Genomic DNA, 17784 nt, shown 5'->3' on the forward strand with positions numbered 1-17784 from the left:
TTTATTTTGAATGTCTACTTCCCACAAGCAGCAATAGAAAAATCTGAAATCAATCTTATCTGCTGAGATGATGTCCACATTTTTCAAAAAGATGTTTCCCAAAAATGGTGTGTAATGGTATAGTTAGGATGAGTATTTACTCTATTGTATTATAAATATTGGATTTTGCGTTATGGGTTCAAGCAACAGTATTTTCATTAATTAAAGGGACTGTCCATTTTCAGCAAATAATTGATATTGTTTGTGTAACTAAATGGTATACAGTTTTCCAATATACTTTCTGTACCAATTCCTTACGGTTTTGTAGATCTCTGGTTTCCTTCTATAGAAAGCTTCTGTGCTTACTTCCACTGGATAGAAATCTGTCCGTGGTGATGAACACGCAGGTGCAGGAGCCGTTATTATCACAGAGAGTAATCAGAGCCGTGTGATAACGGCTTGTGCACCTGTGTGACATCACACGACTATGGACTGATTTCTATCCAAGTAAATATAGAAGCTTTTTATAGAATAAAAGCAAGCAGAGATCTAGAAAACCGTCAGGAATTGATACAGTAAATATATTGGAAAATTGTACCACTTTTCTTTACAGAAACCATTTCAATTATTTGCTTAAAGGAAACCTACCACTTGCTATTCAGGTGCTTTAAAACAGTTTAAAAACATAACGAAGATAAGCGCCGGCACCAGCTCACCCTGAGCTGGTGCACGGCATGTGCTGCTTAGAAGCCCTATCCAAAGTGGTAGGTTTCCTTTAAAGTGGACAATCCCTTTAAATTATTTTTATTCCCTTCCCTTACAAATTATGGATTGATCATTATACAAGCCCTTATACCTCTGTTATCCCCCCTCATTCTCATAGACTGTAAGTTCTTGTATCACCCCCTCATCCTCATAGACTGTAAGCTCTTGTATCACCCCCTCATCCTCATAGACTGTAAGTTCTTGTATCACCCCCTCATCCTCATAGACTGTAAGCTCTTGTGTCACCCCCTCATCCTCATAGACTATAAGCTCTTGTATCAACCCCTCATCCTCATAGACTGTAAGCTCTTGTATCACCCCCTCATCCTCATAGACTGTAAGTTCTTGTATCACCCCCTCATCCTCATAGACTGTAAGCTCTTGTGTCACCCCCTCATCCTCATAGACTGTAAGCTCTTGTGTCACCCCCTTATCCTCATAGACTGTAAGCTCTTGTGTCACCCCCTCATACTCATAGACTGTAAGCTCTTGTGTCACCTCCTCATCCTCATAGACTGTAAGTTCTTGTATCACCCCCTCATCCTCATAGACTGTAAGCTCTTGTATCACCCCCTCATCCTCATAGACTGTAAGCTCTTGTGTCACCCCCTCATCCTCATAGACTGTAAGCTCTTGTGTCACCCCCTCATCCTCATAGACTGTAAGCTCTTGTGTCACCCCCTCCTCCTCATAGACTGTAAGCTCCTGTGTCCCCCTCATCCTCATAGACTGTAAGCTCTTGGGTCACCCCCTCCTCCTCATAGACTGTAAGCTCTTGTGAGCAGGGCCCTCACTCCTATTGTTCGATATGACTGTTTGTACTCTGTAATGTAATATTATATTTGTATATGTTCCCCATATTATATCATCGGAAAATCACACGATGTTCTATAATCCTCATAATGTGTAATATTATATACACCTAAATACAAGGCAGTGGGGTTGTTGAGCATTACCATATTTGAGTTTTATATATAAAGTTAATATTCTACAAACATCACAAATGGCAGATCCCTGGCAGATTTGCAATAGTAAAAGCAGTGGAAGTTAGAAGTGAATCCTGCAGTGTATCTATGACTACAGGGGTGTCAATTTATTTCCATTTTCATGGGGGTTTCCCATAAAACAAGTAGGGCCCTATCCACAGGATAACTTGCCAATTGGTCTTAGTGATTAGCCCCCACAGATCCGGAGAACGGGGAATCCGATGGGATCCGAGGTATCTCTATTGGACCCCTCGTCGCTCCCGTGGTTTGGGATCTGAATTTATTACAGGGATCTGCTTTGGGGTTTGAGTTAGCTTATGGTCTATTATGAATTTAAAAATAAGAGTTTAGGGGTCTAGTCTGGGGTCTCAGGTCTTAATGCATTTCCTTGTGTTATTTATCTAAAATTATACAGCCGTACAATGTGTGTTGAATATTAACAGAACATTTTCAGCTCACATACGCAGACATTTACTAAAACTAGCTGATTACATCTCTTTTTACAGGACACTGCACCCCTCTTGTTCATGGGCTATGTCTAATATTGTAGCTCATTTCTAATTACTTTAATAGTGAAAAGCTGCATTATTAGACACTTAGGTTGTGCTGTTTCTTTACCAATAGTAGAATATATTTTTATCAATTACCGTATATACTCGAGTATAAGCCGACCCGAGTATAAGCCGAAACCCCCTAATTTCAACACAAAAACTGGGAAAACCTATTGACTCGAGTATAAGCCGAGGGTGGGAAATGCATTGGTTACAGCCTCCCAGTATATAGTCTGCCAGCCCCTGTAGCATACAGCCTGCCCAACCCCTGTAGCATACAGCCTGCCCAGCCCCTGTAGCATACAGCCTGCCCAGCCCCTGTAGCCTACAGCCTGCCCAGCCCCTGTAGTAAGAAAAAAAATAACACTGTACTCATCTTTCCGACGTCCCCCATAGATCCTCTTCTGTCTCAGACTGTCTCAGACAGAAGAGGACCTATGATGTCAGAAAGGTGAGTTTTGACTTTATTTTTTTAGTTGACTCGAGTATAAGCCGAGTTAGGGTTTTTGAGCTTAAATTTTGTGTTGAAAAACTAGGCTTATACTCGAGTATATAAGGTATGGTCCCTGCATATAGCAAGATATGTAGCAGACAAATGAAAGAATTAAGTGCTTATATCATAACATATTGTATATACTATTATATGATTAAATAATATTGCATTGTTTTCATAGTACCCATTTCTTCTACAGAGGATGTACTAAAAACCTAAATGGCAATACATTTGTTTATTTACTTAGGAATGTGAATCCGCTAATAATTAAATCTTCAAATTACTTTATGCAGAAATCAAATTATATCCGTTAATAAATTACTGATTGCTAGTTTCTCCTTATTATGTTACAAGTTTAATCCCAAATTGTTTAGAAGAGGAGTATTGAACACCTCCGTATTACTCACATTACACAATGTGGTTTTATCTACTGTACCTTTAACAACTAGCTGGAATTGGGCAGCTCATTAATAAATGTACAGACGGAGGCATTGTGAAATGTTTGTTAGGGGGTTGACACTGCCATAGTAAACATTTACTTAGGCCTATTGGTTATAATTGTTAACTAACGGTTACAGGACAATATAATAACAGCTTTTCCTGATTTCTCTGTTCTCTGTTTCCATACAGCCTCCTTGTGCAATTATTGTAAGGTCCACTGACCACATTTTATTCCTAGTGGCTTAAGTATCTACCGTAAGTTGAATGATCCATAGAATCCATCAAAATGAAATCAATCCTATTTTGGTTAAACATGTACATAATTGTGATGTAATACGTGTGTAAAAGTCATGACTCCTACATCTTGTACATTTTGTTATGAGAAACAATTAAAAACTATTGATTTAAAAGAAAAAAACTATCATGTTAGGGATAATGGTTGAATATCATTGAGATGCATCAAACAGAAAACAAGATGTTCTGGAGTATCTGAATCTCTGTTCTGGATTCATGCAATCTACAGGAGATAAAGATTAAAATGGACTTTGGATACAAAGCCTTGGGTCCTATTTGGTTCTGTATGGTAGAGCACCATGAGTAAATTTGGTCTTGGTTTGGCCTTACCTGGTACGTCTCAGTATGCATTGGACCGAGTACTGTTTGTGCTCCTGCAGCCTGGATTCGTGGTGGGGCATTTGAGGGACCTGGTCCCAGAAGGAGTTTTTTAGGGACATGTAAAGGCAGCTGTAGGGATTCTGGACTTTTCACAGATAGCGAGGAAGACATGTTTCTCTCCAAGTAACAGAGTGTTAAACTCGCTGTAGCCTCATTAGCTCTTATACTTTCTCTTAACTCAAGTTAACTATTGAACCATATGCTGGTCCACCATGCCTTCTGCACCTTCCAATCAGATCTGTCCTTCCTTGACACCTACTTCTTAAAGGATTAGAAATGTCATTATTTCGAGTGATCTTAAGGACTTGTTGAGTCAGGTATATTTCGGGAATGCATTGTCATCCTAGCTGTCTTGTTTTTATCTAGCCAAGGGCACCACCACTATTGGCCTTCAGGACACAGGAGACAATTTTGCAAAACAAATTTTATTCTTCATCAAGATTTTTCTTCTAATGTTTTTCCACATGAGTAAAGACCAGTGTGACCTGTCCTGCGAGTGTGTTTGATTTTCACAAGAAGGATACATCACAGTTGAAGGTTGCTATCTATTAATCTCTAAACCATTGCCCAATTGGCTAAGACAGTAGTTTGGAGGTGTTTCAGGGATGGGCAAAGTATGGGCTGTGTGTGTGGCTAGTAAATAAGACCGTACATAGATGGCTAGTTAGGCACTACTTTCTGTACCCTCTACTTGTATATTCCCTATGTTTCTGTCTTTTGGTTAGTTTACCCTTTATTTAAATTTCACTTTCTGTACCTTTAAATAAAATCTTAATCCTAAAGCAGATTGTTTAATATATTACACAGTTTTATATATTAACCTGACCTATTCATTTACAAAAATAGTTATACTGTACCAAGTTGAAGATTTCATGGATTAACCACCAGGCTCTTATTTAACATATTATAGTTTAGAAAGACTTATTTAGAAATATGTTTTTTCGAAAATCTTAAAGGAAATCTACCACTTTACCAAAGTAATAAACACCTACACATATTCACCTACTCTTCATCTTAATCCCGGCAGTGGTCTTTGCTAATCTTGACATGCTGGGATAACCTAGAAGAGAGACTTATAAAAAGCAGGCCGGAGCGATGAGGCGAGATGCTAATTATGCATGCCCCCTGCGTGACATCACCTCCCTCTCTAACATGGGAGAAAAAGGCATCTATCACCAGGATGCATGAATTCACGCCTCTTACATGACATCACCTTGCTCTCCCAGCAAGGTGCAGGGCCTTGCAACCCGGAGTGCCGGACATCTCGTCCCTATGCTCAGGGCTGCTATTTATAAGTCTTTTTTTCTATGTGATCCCGGCGTGACAAGATTAGCGAAGACCCCCGCCCAACCAAGATAAAGAGGAGGACAGGTGAGTATCTGTTGGTGTTTGTTACTTTTGTAAAGTAGTAGCTTTCCTTTAACCCCTTAAGGACGCAGCCATTTTACAGCTTAAGGCTCAGCCCGATTTTTTGGATTCTGACTTGCTTCGCTTTATATGGTTATAACTTTTGAACACTGTTACTTATCAAAATGATTCTGAGATTGTTTTTTCCCCACATGTTGTACTTCATTTTAGTGGTAAATGTTGGCTGATAAGTTTTGCGTTTATTTACAAAAAAAAGAAAATATGATAAATTTTTTGAAAAATTTGCCATTTTCGAAATTCTAAATCATTGCGTTTTCAGGCAGATAGATTTACCACCTAAATAAGTTGCTGAATAACATTTCCCATTTGTCTACTTTACATTTTCATAATTTCTGAAATGTCTGGATAATTTATTTTGATGTCACGCGGCTTACAAATAGAATATTGCTTTTCCGGATTTTCAGAATTGACTATTTTGGGGATAAATACAGTTTTGAATGAAATTTTACATATTTAGCATCAAAACCCCCTATATAATCTACCCATTTTCAAATCTGCACCCCTCAATCTATCAGAAACAGCTTTTACGAAGATTGTTAACCCCTTGAGATCTTCATAGTAATTGAATCAAAATGGAGGTGAAATTTAGAATGGTCAAATTGTTCCCTTATACGTTCATTTAGCACTAAAATTTACACATTTCCAAAATATAAAAAGAGAAAACCCACCATACAATTTGTTCTGCAATTTCTCCTGAGTGCAGAGACCCCCCACATGTGGCCGTGACTCGTGTTATGGGGGCACAGCGAGGCGCAGAAGGGAAGGAGCGCCCTGCAGCTGCCAGGATTTTAGTTTCCTCATTGGCCCCTTTTGAAGGCTATAAAATTTTCGCTTTTTCGTTATTGGGGCCATGTGACGGCATTTTTTTTGCGGGATGAGATGCTTTTTCCATTGTTACCATTTTGGGGTTGGTATCACCTATTGTTGAAAATTTAGGAACTTTTTTTGAGGGCAGGAGTAGAAAAGCATCAATTCTGTACTGGATTTTTTACTTTTTTTTTTTTGGTGTTCACCGTATAGACTAATAATCATGTTAGCTTTATTCTATGGGTTGATACGATTACGGGGATACCAGACATGAATATATTTTCTTACGTTTTACTAAATTTGTCAAACAAAACCCTAATGTGGGGAAAAATCTATAATTTTTGTATTGCCATCTTCCAAGTGGCATAACTTTGTTACGTTTTTGGCTACGGAGCTGGTTGATGGCTTGTTTTTTGCGGGACATGTTGTACTTTGCACCAGTATCATGTCTAAGTACATATGGTTTTTTGGTCGCATTTTATAGCATTTTTTGTGGGATTGAAAAGGTAAAAATCATAATTTTTGGAGGGTTTATAACAGTTTTTTTTTACGGCGTTTATCGTGGGGGTTCAATAATGATTTACTTTTATTCTACGGGTTGTTACGGACGCGGTGATACTATATATGTGGGGTTTGTGTTATGATTTAGACTTTTTTTTTGAGTTATATGTCTCTTTATATGTTTTGGGGGTTTGGGGCATTTTTAGTGATTTATGGCTTTATTTTTTTATTGAATAACTTTTTTTTTTACTTTTTTACTTTTATACCATGGTACATGAACAAGAAATCCTCTGATTGCTTGTTCATGATAATATTCTGCAATACTCATGTATTGCAGAGTATTATCAGTGTCAGCCTATGCACTTGCATAGGCTGGCACTTTGCCAGTAAGATGACGTCACAGACGCCATCTTACTGGCAATTCTTGCTAGTAACTCTGGGGTCCAGATCGGACCCCAGAGTTACTATAGCAACGATCGGCGCCCCCCGAAAACGGTTCGGGGGGGCCGATCGTGGGGGAAAGACACCCCAGATGCTTGTTAGATGCCGCGGTCGCGCTGACCGCGGCATCTAAAGGGTTAAGCACCCGCGATCGGAGACAACTCCGATCGCGGGTGTTACACTGGGGTGCCGGCTATTAGTTACAGCCGGCACCCCGTGTTTCCCGATGCCGGTTCGGCTCTGATCCAGAGCCGAGCCGGCATAGGCGCCGTGGCGGATATATCCGCCACTGAGCGCTAAGTCACTGCGCTCCGTGGCGGATATATCCGCCGCGGAGCGTGAAGGGGTTAAAATGTTGGTGGAGGCATCATTTATTTTAATGGAAAGTGTGTAATGCTTAATTTCTCCTTTGATGGCGTTGGTTACAGAAAGTTGAACACTAGCTGCAGAATTCACTGTAGATTACAATTCATTCAGGGGGTTTAAACTGCTGGAAAATATGTAACTAGCTTATCATTATATTCATTGTAAAGTACACTCACCGGCCACTTTATTAGGTACACCTGTCCAACTGCTCGTTAACACTTAATTTCTAATCAGCCAATCACATGGCAGCAACTCAGTGCATTTAGGCATGTAGACATGATCAAGACAATCTCCTGCAGTTTAAACCGAGCATCAGTATGGGGAAGAAAGGTGATTTGAGTGCCTTTGAACGTGGCATGGTTGTTGGTGCCAGAAGGGCTGGTCTGAGTATTTCAGAAACTTCTGATCTACTGGGATTTTCATGCACAACCATCTCTAGGGTTTACAGAGAATGGTCCGAAAAAGAAAAAACATCCAGTGAGCGGCAGTTCTGTGGGCGGAAATGCCTTGTTGATGCCAGAGGTCAGAGGAGAATGGGAAGACTGGTTCGAGCTGAAAGGCAACAGTGACTCAAATCGCCACCCGTTACAACCAAGGTAGGCAGAAGAGCATCTCTGAACACACAGTACGTCGAACTTTGAGGCAGATGGGCTACAGCAGCAGAAGACCATACCGGGTGCCACTCCTTTCAGCTAAGAACAGGAAACTGAGGCTACAATTTGCACAAGCTCATCGAAATTGGACAGTAGAAGATTGGAAAAATGTTGCCTGGTCTGATGAGTCTCGATTTCTGCTGCGACATTCGGATGGTAGGGTCAGAATTTGGCATCAACAACATGAAAGCATGGATCCATCCTGCATTGTATCAACGGTTCAGGCTGGTGGTGGTGGTGTCGTGGTGTGGGGAATATTTTCTTGGCACTCTATGGGCCCCTTGGTACTAATTGCAACGCCACAGCCTACCTGAGTATTGTTGCTGACCATGTCCATCCCTTTATGACCACAATGTACCCAACATCTGATGGCTACTTTCAGCAGGATAATGCGCCATGTCATAAAGCTGGAATCATCTCAGACTGGTTTCTTGAACATGACAATGAGGTCACTGGACTCAAATGGCCTCCACAGTCACCAGATCTCAATCCAATAGAGCATCTTTGGGATGTGGTGGAACGTGAGATTCGCATCATGGATGTGCAGCCGACAAATCTGCGGCAACTGTGTGATGCCATCATGTCAATATGGACCAAAATCTCTGAGGAATGCTTCCAGCACCTTGTTGAATCCATGCCACGAAGAATTGATGCAGTTCTGAAGGCAAAAGGGGGTCCAACCCATTACTAGCATGGTGTACCTAATAAAGTGGCCGGTGAGTGTATAATATTACATTCTCATATAGCCTCAGATCTATAGTAACACTGCCGTTCCATTCCGCCTGATCTGTTTTTGTTGCCACACACAAGGTTTATGTGCAAAACTACTGTAGATTTATAGAATGCTGCCAAAAGGGTTCCTCTTAAATAATTAAAGGGGTTGTCCGTTTTACTAAATGGATCGGAAATGTCTTTTACCTCAGACATTCCTGTTCATAAATGGCAGCAGATGGAGGGTCATGTAATCCAAGCTGTCCATGACCAACTTACCTTCCAGTACCTTATGATAATACTTACCAATACAAGCTTAAGGTCCTGGAAGGTTGATTGACCGTGGACAGTCGAAGATCACATGATGCCCCATCTGCTGCCATTATTTTAATAATGAAGTAAAACTTATTACTGTAGTAGGGGTTTTACTTTACATTTCAGGAAGGGTTACAGATTTTTTTTTTATATAGATGGATAATGGTAAATTACCTAATACCCTGTCCTCCACACTTACACACAAATTACAAAAAACGTGATGTAAACGTGATGAGACTAGTAAATTACATCAAGGCCATATGTATATGTCAGAGCCTTAATGATAATAATAATAATAATAATAATCTTTATTTATATAGTGCCAGCATATTCTGTAGTGCTTTGCAAATCATAGGGGACATATACAACTAAATTACATTACAGAGTACAAACAGTCATATGGAACAATAGGAGAGCTTACAGTCTATGAGGATGAAGGGGGTGACACAAGAGCTTACAGTCTATGAGGAGGAGGGGGTGACACAAGAGCTTACAGTCTATGAGGATGAGGGGATGACACAAGAGCTTACAGTCTATGAGGATGAGGAGGTGACACAAGAGCTTACAGTCTATGAGGATGAGGGGTGACACAAGAGCTTACAGTCTATGAGGATGAGGGAGTGACACAAGAGCTTACAGTCTATGAGGATGAGGAGGTGACACAAGAGCTTACAGTCTATGAGGATGAGGGGTGACACAAGAGCTTACAGTCTATGAGGATGAGGGAGTGACACAAGAGCTTACAGTCTGTGAGGATGAGGGGATGACACAAGAGCTTACAGTCTATGAGGATGAGGGGGTGACACAAGAGCTTACAGTCTATGAGGATTATGGGGGTGACACAAGAGCTTACAGTCTATGAGGATGAGGGGTGACACAAGAGCTTACAGTCTATGAGGATGAGGGGGTGATACAAGAGCTTACAGTCTATGAGGATGAGTGGGAGACACAAGAGTTTACAGTCTATGAGGATTATGGGGATGACACAAGAGCTTACAGTCTATGAGGATGAGGGGTGACACATGAGCTTACAGTCTATGAGGATGAGGGGTGACACAAGAGCTTACAGTCTATGAGGATGAGGGGGTGATACAAGAGCTTACAGTCTATGAGGATGAGTGGGAGACACAAGAGTTTACAGTCTATGAGGATTATGGGGATGACACAAGAGCTTACAGTCTATGAGGATGAGGGGGTGACACAAGAGCTTACAGTCTATGAGGATTATGGGGATGACACAAGAGCTTACAGTCTATGAGGATGAGGGGTGACACAAGAGCTTACAGTCTATGAGGATTATGGGGGTGACACAAGAGCTTACAGTCTATGATGTTGAGGGGGTGACACAAGAGCTTACAGTCTATGAGGATGATGGGGTGACACAAGAGCTTACAGTCTATGATGATGAGGGGGTGACACAAGAGCTTACAGTCTATGAGGATGAGGGGGTGACACAAGAGCTTACAGTCTATGAGGATGATGGGGTGACACAAGAGCTTACAGTCTATGATGATGAGGGGGTGACACAAGAGCTTACAGTCTATGAGGATGAGGGGGTGACACAAGAGGTATAAGAGCTTGTATAATGGTACAGCCATTCTTTATAAGGGAACAATATAAAATAATTTAATAAATAAAAATTCTGCTGCTTGAACCAGCCTTCAGCCGCCATCTTTTCACAAGGTCTATGGTGAAAGTCACTGCAGAGAAGCCTGGAGCTTGGTAAATATCTGCTGTTTGCCGGATAACAGATGGGAGATAGGACATAGGATGGATTAGTAAAGAGAGAGTTGATCTTTCATGCAGTTATAATAGGCTTGCCTAAAGAGATGGGTTTAAGAGCATGCTTGAAACTTTGGAGGGTGAGTATTAGTCTGATTGTCTGGGGAAGGGCATTCCAGTGAATTGGTGCCTCTCGGGAGAAGTTCTGAAGACTTGCATGAGAGGTTTGAATTAAGGTGGAGATTAATCTAATATCACTGGCAGATTGAAGAGCATGGGAAGGTCGATAGACTGAGATGAGAGAAAAGAGATAGAGAAGAGAGCCTTGTACAGGAGGGTGTGTGGGTTACACAATACAGTGTACTAGAGACTCTTCATCCCATGCATAGATGGATTAGAAATCTGGTAGCTTTTCCAAATATCTTTACATATTTATGTTATTATGTTCACATTTGTTTCACTTATTTCCGCTGAGCCACTCAGTCGATGTTGGAGGGCTGGATCTGTCACATGATGGACACTGATTAGCTCAAATGAATGTTGGATGCAGATAAAGAAATCATTCAAGAATCAGTTCGCTGAAGCTTAGCTGGATTTTGCAAAAGACTAGATTTGGGTCCGAATTAATGTTTGCAGTTGTTCTGTACATTGGTATATATACAGGGGAGTCATATATTTATTTAATTGAAAGGACCTATTTAGTTTTACTCATTTTATACAAATTTTTTAAAGAGGGATAGACTTAGGGTTATCGTTAGGGTTAACCATACGCTACCAACCCTAACTGTAACCCTAATGCAAAGTTCTAGGATGATTCACAAGAGACGTATAGCCACCTTTTTTAAAGATTTTTATTAAGTGTTAGGAAAAAAATCATGCAGATATGAACACAAACTCTATGGGGCACATTTACTTACCCGGCCGACGGAGTTCTCGAAATACGGAGTGTCCGGTGATCATGCACTTCGGGGTGATTCACAAAGATTGTGCACCGGATTTTGTGCATCTGTCGCTTCCCCGCTCAGGTCCGGCGGAGTTCACCATCTTCTTCCCGGTGTATGTAATGCATTGGTTGTGACACAATTTGAATATTAAATTCTGCGCTCGGTCCGAATCAGGCCCCCCATTTCTGTCGCATGAAAGCTAGCGCCGCTGTGCCAAAATCCGAGCGCGTGCAACACAATTCCCTTCTAAATAGCTTTCACAGCCGCGCAAATCCCGAAAATTTCTAAAATCAGTCGAAAGTGCGATCCGCGGGACCTTTACTAAATAAGCCACTATGTGTTTCTTACAATGTGTTGTTTTCATTAATTAGAAAAAAGCATTAAAAATCAGATGGATTTAAGATTCCTTAGTACAATAAGTACAATTTCATGTAAATATTTAGACAATTATGGATAAATTAATATTATTTAGGTCATAGAAGATCTTTTTTCAAAAGGCATCAAAAAGTCTAACTTAATTTTCTTATTGTATATTTAGCTTTATTTTTCATTATTCTAACTTTTTAATGTTCAGCTGCATGTGACAGATATAGATGAATATTAGACTGCACATGTTACAGTTGTCAATGCAGTAGAGCTGAGTTTGTCACCTTCTTATGTGGCACAAACCGAAGTTATCTGAAGTAAATACACCTTGTTTAGTTTTCTTTAATACAATGTTCTAACCACAAAAAATAATGTTGGACACCAAATGTTGAAAATCCACAGCATTTACTTTTGTGTGGACAAAGACAAAAGAACAAATATGGTTGTGCGTCAATTTAGCATTTAAGATATTACTAAAAGACTTACCTGAAACATTTCGGGGTGCATATGACCAATCACGTGTAGACCCCCTGCAGCCTGTACCCGGGGGGATACATTAGAAGGGCCAGGGCCCAGCATGAGGCGTTGAGGTACATGTAGAGGTTGTAGAAGAGCTGTAGATGGAGGCGTAATTGTGTGAGTGGACATCCTGACAGATCCTGACAGCCTGACAGCACGGAGCAAAGAATAGGATATTCCTCTAACTGTCCCTTGCATCTTTATTAACCCTTGACTGGACAATGACGCACGGTGAACCTTAACCCAGTCTCTATGTCTCTACAGTCCTGGCATTATTTGAATGCTACCCTTTATTCCCCCTCCCTCTCTCGTATTTGTCACACAATGTCACTCCCACTCACCTCAGGGTCTCAGGTGGCTGACCTGTTCTCCGTAACACGAGGGACATTACACCTGTCCCTATATGAGAAAACATCTTTTACGCTGTGAAAACTGTGGTAACAGGGAATATTGTGCCAAGGACAGTTTTGATGCCAAAAGTTTGATAGCTAACTATGAAAAACATGTAGTAGATCTGCTGTCAATGTGGCTGATTGGAATTTTGGGATAATAAATTAACCTATAACTTTTCCCTATAAACATGGACCATCATGAGGCCAACATGTTCAAATGTGCGTTACAAATGCAGGATGGGAAGTTTGGTAATAAATAACCACAAACTAACACATAAATACAAAGTTACTTATTACAGTGGATTCTGGGGAAGGCATCAATGACTGCTGACAGGACAAATTGCCTAATAAGGGATGTGTCCTCAATAATACATTATATACATTGTTTCTACAGAGAGAGACAAATCCAATGAGGAATTACATGTATATGTCCCAGATACAGTAATGTATGATATATATAATATACCAAATAATAGTACCACATGCCTAGATAGAAATACAGCAAGTGGTATAATACTTGCGTGCCATATGGTTGTGACAAATTTTGTGTTAGAAATTGTTTGTTAATCCGTCCCATCATTAAGTTTTGTAATGCGAAGGTCTTGAGACAGCTCACTGGTTTTATCCATCATGAGATGTTTCTTTTGTGGCACCTTAATAATAAGACAACTTTTTATAGTTCATCAGATGAACCAATTGATATCATTTTAATATGTGAGGGGTTTGCTTTCTAATTACTAAATCATTTCAGCTGGTGTCATGACTTTTCATGGCTTTTTGCCCCTTGCTTTCTTCATGTGTTCAATACTTTTTCCCTGTGCCCTTTCTCAAGAAGCTTTGTTCACCCAGTATACCGGGGTGAACTCCATCCTCCTTATTTTCCCTTCCCCCAGTTCTCTAAAAGAGGGAATTTTTAATTTAAAAGTTCCTATCTCATGTTGCTCATTTTAGGGTTCTAGGATGAATGACAGCAGAAGCTCTAGCCACTAATTTCTCTATAATAACAGGTTAGTGAAAAACAGAAGACTGTGTTCACACATGGGGGCTTATTTACTAAGGGTCCGCGGACGCACTTTTGTTGGATTTACGACGTTTTCGGGATTTTCACAGCTGTGACAGGTATTTAACTGGGGATTGTGTAGCACGCGATAGGATTGTGGCACGGCAGCGCTGCTTTCATGCGACAGAAATGGGGGGGGGGGACCCGTGCCTTCAGACGATCAGACTGATTCGGACTGAGCGCGGGATTTAACCTTCAAATTGTGTCGCAAGATCAAGCACTTACATGCACCAGGAAGAAGAAGGTGAACTCCGGCGGACCTGAGCAGGGAAGCGACACATGCAGGAAATCGGGCGCATAAGCTACGTGAATTGTGCCGGACTTCATCTTCGTCAGACCATTCCGGATCGGGGATTGCAACAGGACCGTAAATGTGCCCCATGGTGTCTACATTGTGTTTTGAAGCAGCTGAGGAGAGGAAATTGACGGTTAACATTCACGTTTACAAAGCATGTTAAAGTTATGTCAACACGTGTGTTTATGTTTTGTAAATGCGGTGAAATAAAGCTATACGTAAATATTGTATTTTGTAGATGCAAATGTCAACAGCAAAGTAATTAGACAACTCTCCTCTTCTCAGCTTTTGTATTACATTTTAAAACACAATTTAAACATGTGAACACCACATGTAAACGCGGCCAAAACTTATTCGATAATGGTGGTGTGATGCAGGTGTAGTCTGCGGATTGTTGCTCCTTTAAGGGGAATTTATGGGACTGCTTTGCACAATTTAATAAGGTGTGAAGTACTTAACAGTGGACTGTACACTAAGTGTCAGGTGTGGCTGTGTCTGGACTGACAGCATGATTTTATCAGCCTGGTCTCCAAGATTGCCATTGATCTAGATTCCACTAGCAATAGACTCTAGTTGTTGATCCTTAGATTACGTTGGGTGGTATCCTGCTACCCTGTTCTATCCACTTGTACTGGGTTCAGACCATCCCTGACATAGTACCTAAACTGGAGGAGTTCCTGACTGGTTTGAAAAGTGTCTGTGGTTTGGTGTGAGGAAAACCCAGAGAAATACAATTGTTTGAGACAAGTGACTGTGATGGTGCCAAGTTCATACAATGGGAATATGCTGTGAAATCTAAGAGAGACTCTACCAAAAATGTCTTGTGCAGTCTATGAGAGACTGTTCCATTGGTGTTAGTAACTGACAAGCTCTATGCTTCTTGTAGTTATGGTTGTAAATGACAATTTTGTACCTTCTATTCTAAACATTAAATGGGTTTTCCACATGGTTGCAGAAGGCCAAAGAAAACCGAAGTTCCCTCACTGTCTTCCACTCCCATTGCAACACGGCCTGGTTCCTGCTGGTTTCTACTTCCTATTCCCATCTCTACATACAGGATATGACCACATTGCCAATCGGTGGCAGTGACTTTCCTATGCCAGTGTTTACCTGAGTTGGCCAGATGGGCAGCCATCCTCCCTTCTTTGTTCCTCCTGAAGATGTTTAGGTAATTTTACTTTATGTTTTAGAGTTGGGTAAACACTTTTCTATGGCTTTAACCCTGTTATGGTACAATTGTCATCAGTTTTAGTGTTTGTTATGGTGTTCAGTAGAAAGAGCAACATGCACTCTGATCTGCTTCACCCCCTCACACCTCCAACACTCCCCTTGTTTGTGTCTGGATCAGTAAGTCTAATGAAGTTATTATTTAATCAATGTCACACTTACACTCGCATAGCTGAAAGTTCTCATACATAAATGGAACAACTAAGTTCATCTTATCTAGGTTTGCTGTCCGGGTAAATAAATGTATTGCTCCATAGGGTAACTGTTGTATTGTGGTCTTCAGTGTTATGACTGACAGTAGGTTGGAGCCAAAATAATGTCACTTTGTTGTAGTACTATTAGTTAAGAAACTAAGTCAGTAAATCCCAGCAAATATTTCCAAATAAATTTCAGTTTATAAGAGAAAATATGAAAGTATCAGGAGGAAGAGACAATCAATTGTATCTGTGTATTTAAGACACACAACACAATTACCAGAGAAGTGCAGGCAGGGACTAGATTGCGAAAAAGAATAAAATGCTGTTGCTGACCCACATAGATGCATATCAGGGTATGTGATGCCGTGCTGGATAAGAAAATGGAGAGCCAGCGCTTGGTTAAGATCCAAGGTAAACATAAGAAAGTCCACGTTTTCATATGACTAAGGATTAATACATTGTTTTGTTCGAAACACGTTACCGCATACATTTTTTTAAAGTGATGTTTTTTTGTATATTTTTTAGTATTGATGGATTAAATAAACTTTGTAAAACTTTTACCTACTGTCAGTGCGGACCAAGTGGATTTTTTTCCTTTCTTAGGGACAATATTCCCACTACATTAAACATGTTCAAAGGCAAAGCACATGGATGTGTCTCTCCATCTTCTGCTACACTAGAAGGAGAAGAGGAAGATGCAGGGATTGCTGGGGAGCAGGAGGTATGAGATTATTGTTTTTTATGGGGGCCCTCCTCAACTACCGAGCTACCAAACTCTGTATTAATTGATAAGCGGGGGAGCTGCTGAACCCTGCATTAATTGATACGGCGGAGCTGCTGAACTCTGCATTAATTGATAGAGGGAGGAGATGCTAAACTCTACATTTATAAGAGAGGGGGCAGGACTGTATTTATTGGAGTCCAGCTGGGTTTAATTAAACTGATTGGACTTGATTAGGAATGGCAAACACCTGTCTATAAGACCTTACAGCTCACAGTGCATGCAGTGGTGTAACTAGGAGAGACAGGGCCCCCTAGCAGGCTTCCTCATGGGGCCCCCCTTCCCACTTAAAAAAATATACATATTAGTATACTCACACATGCGAGTTACAATCACATATAAATACACTCATGTGCACACACAGCATATACATACACATACAGTGCCATATGCAACATACTCACATACAGTGTATACAGACACCTTATACACATCACAGATACTGCATATATACATCACAGTATATGTTATATACATATTATGCTGGACATTGTGCAGTACAATATAGATATAATGGTGCACATCCTCCATTATTTATTGTGTCAGGTCGGATGATGGGGCCCCCTGACACTGCTTCCACTGTAGTTACGCCCCTGAGTGCATATCAGAGCACATGAGAATCATGAAGTCTTAGGAAGTGCCCAATGAGCTCATAATGAGACATAATTGTGACAAGGTACAGATCTGGCTATGGTTACAAAAGAATTTCTACAGCACTCAAGGTTCCTAAGAGCACAGTGGCCTCCATAATCCTTAAATGGAAGAAGTTTTTTTTAGACAACCACAACTCTTGTTGGACCCGGCCATCCAGTCAAACTTAGCAATTGTGGGAGAAGATCCTTGGTGAAAGAAGTAAAGAAGAACCCCAAGATCACTGTGGCTGAAATGCAGTAGGGAGAAATCTCCACAAAGTCAACTATTACTGCAAACCCTCCACCAGTCAGGGCTTTATGGCAGAGTGTGCCGACAGAATCCTCTCCTCAGTGAAAGACATATGAAGGCTGCATTACAGTTTGCAAAAAACACATGAAGGTCTCCCGGACTATGAGAAATAAGATTCTCTGGTCTGGTGAGGCGTAGATTGATTGGTGTGGTATGTGTGGATAAAACCAGGCCCTGCTCATCACCTGCCAAAAACAATCCCAACAGTGAGGGAGTTTTTCTGCTGC

General features: G+C 40.7%; 1 protein-coding gene across 1 annotated transcript in view; it reads right to left on the minus strand.

The window, feature by feature from the left end:
* AGXT (alanine--glyoxylate aminotransferase) overlaps positions 1-12921 on the minus strand; it is a 28577-nt gene extending 15656 nt beyond the window's left edge. The window contains exon 1 of the mRNA XM_072143229.1: positions 12631-12921. Within this exon, the coding sequence (XP_071999330.1) occupies positions 12631-12861 (231 nt within the window). The 5' untranslated portion in view covers positions 12862-12921. The remainder of the gene's footprint in view (positions 1-12630) is intronic.
* Positions 12922-17784: the final 4863 nt, after the last annotated feature.

Source organism: Engystomops pustulosus, chromosome 3, assembly GCF_040894005.1.
Source record: "Engystomops pustulosus chromosome 3, aEngPut4.maternal, whole genome shotgun sequence".
Classification (NCBI taxonomy): Eukaryota; Metazoa; Chordata; class Amphibia; order Anura; family Leptodactylidae; genus Engystomops; species Engystomops pustulosus.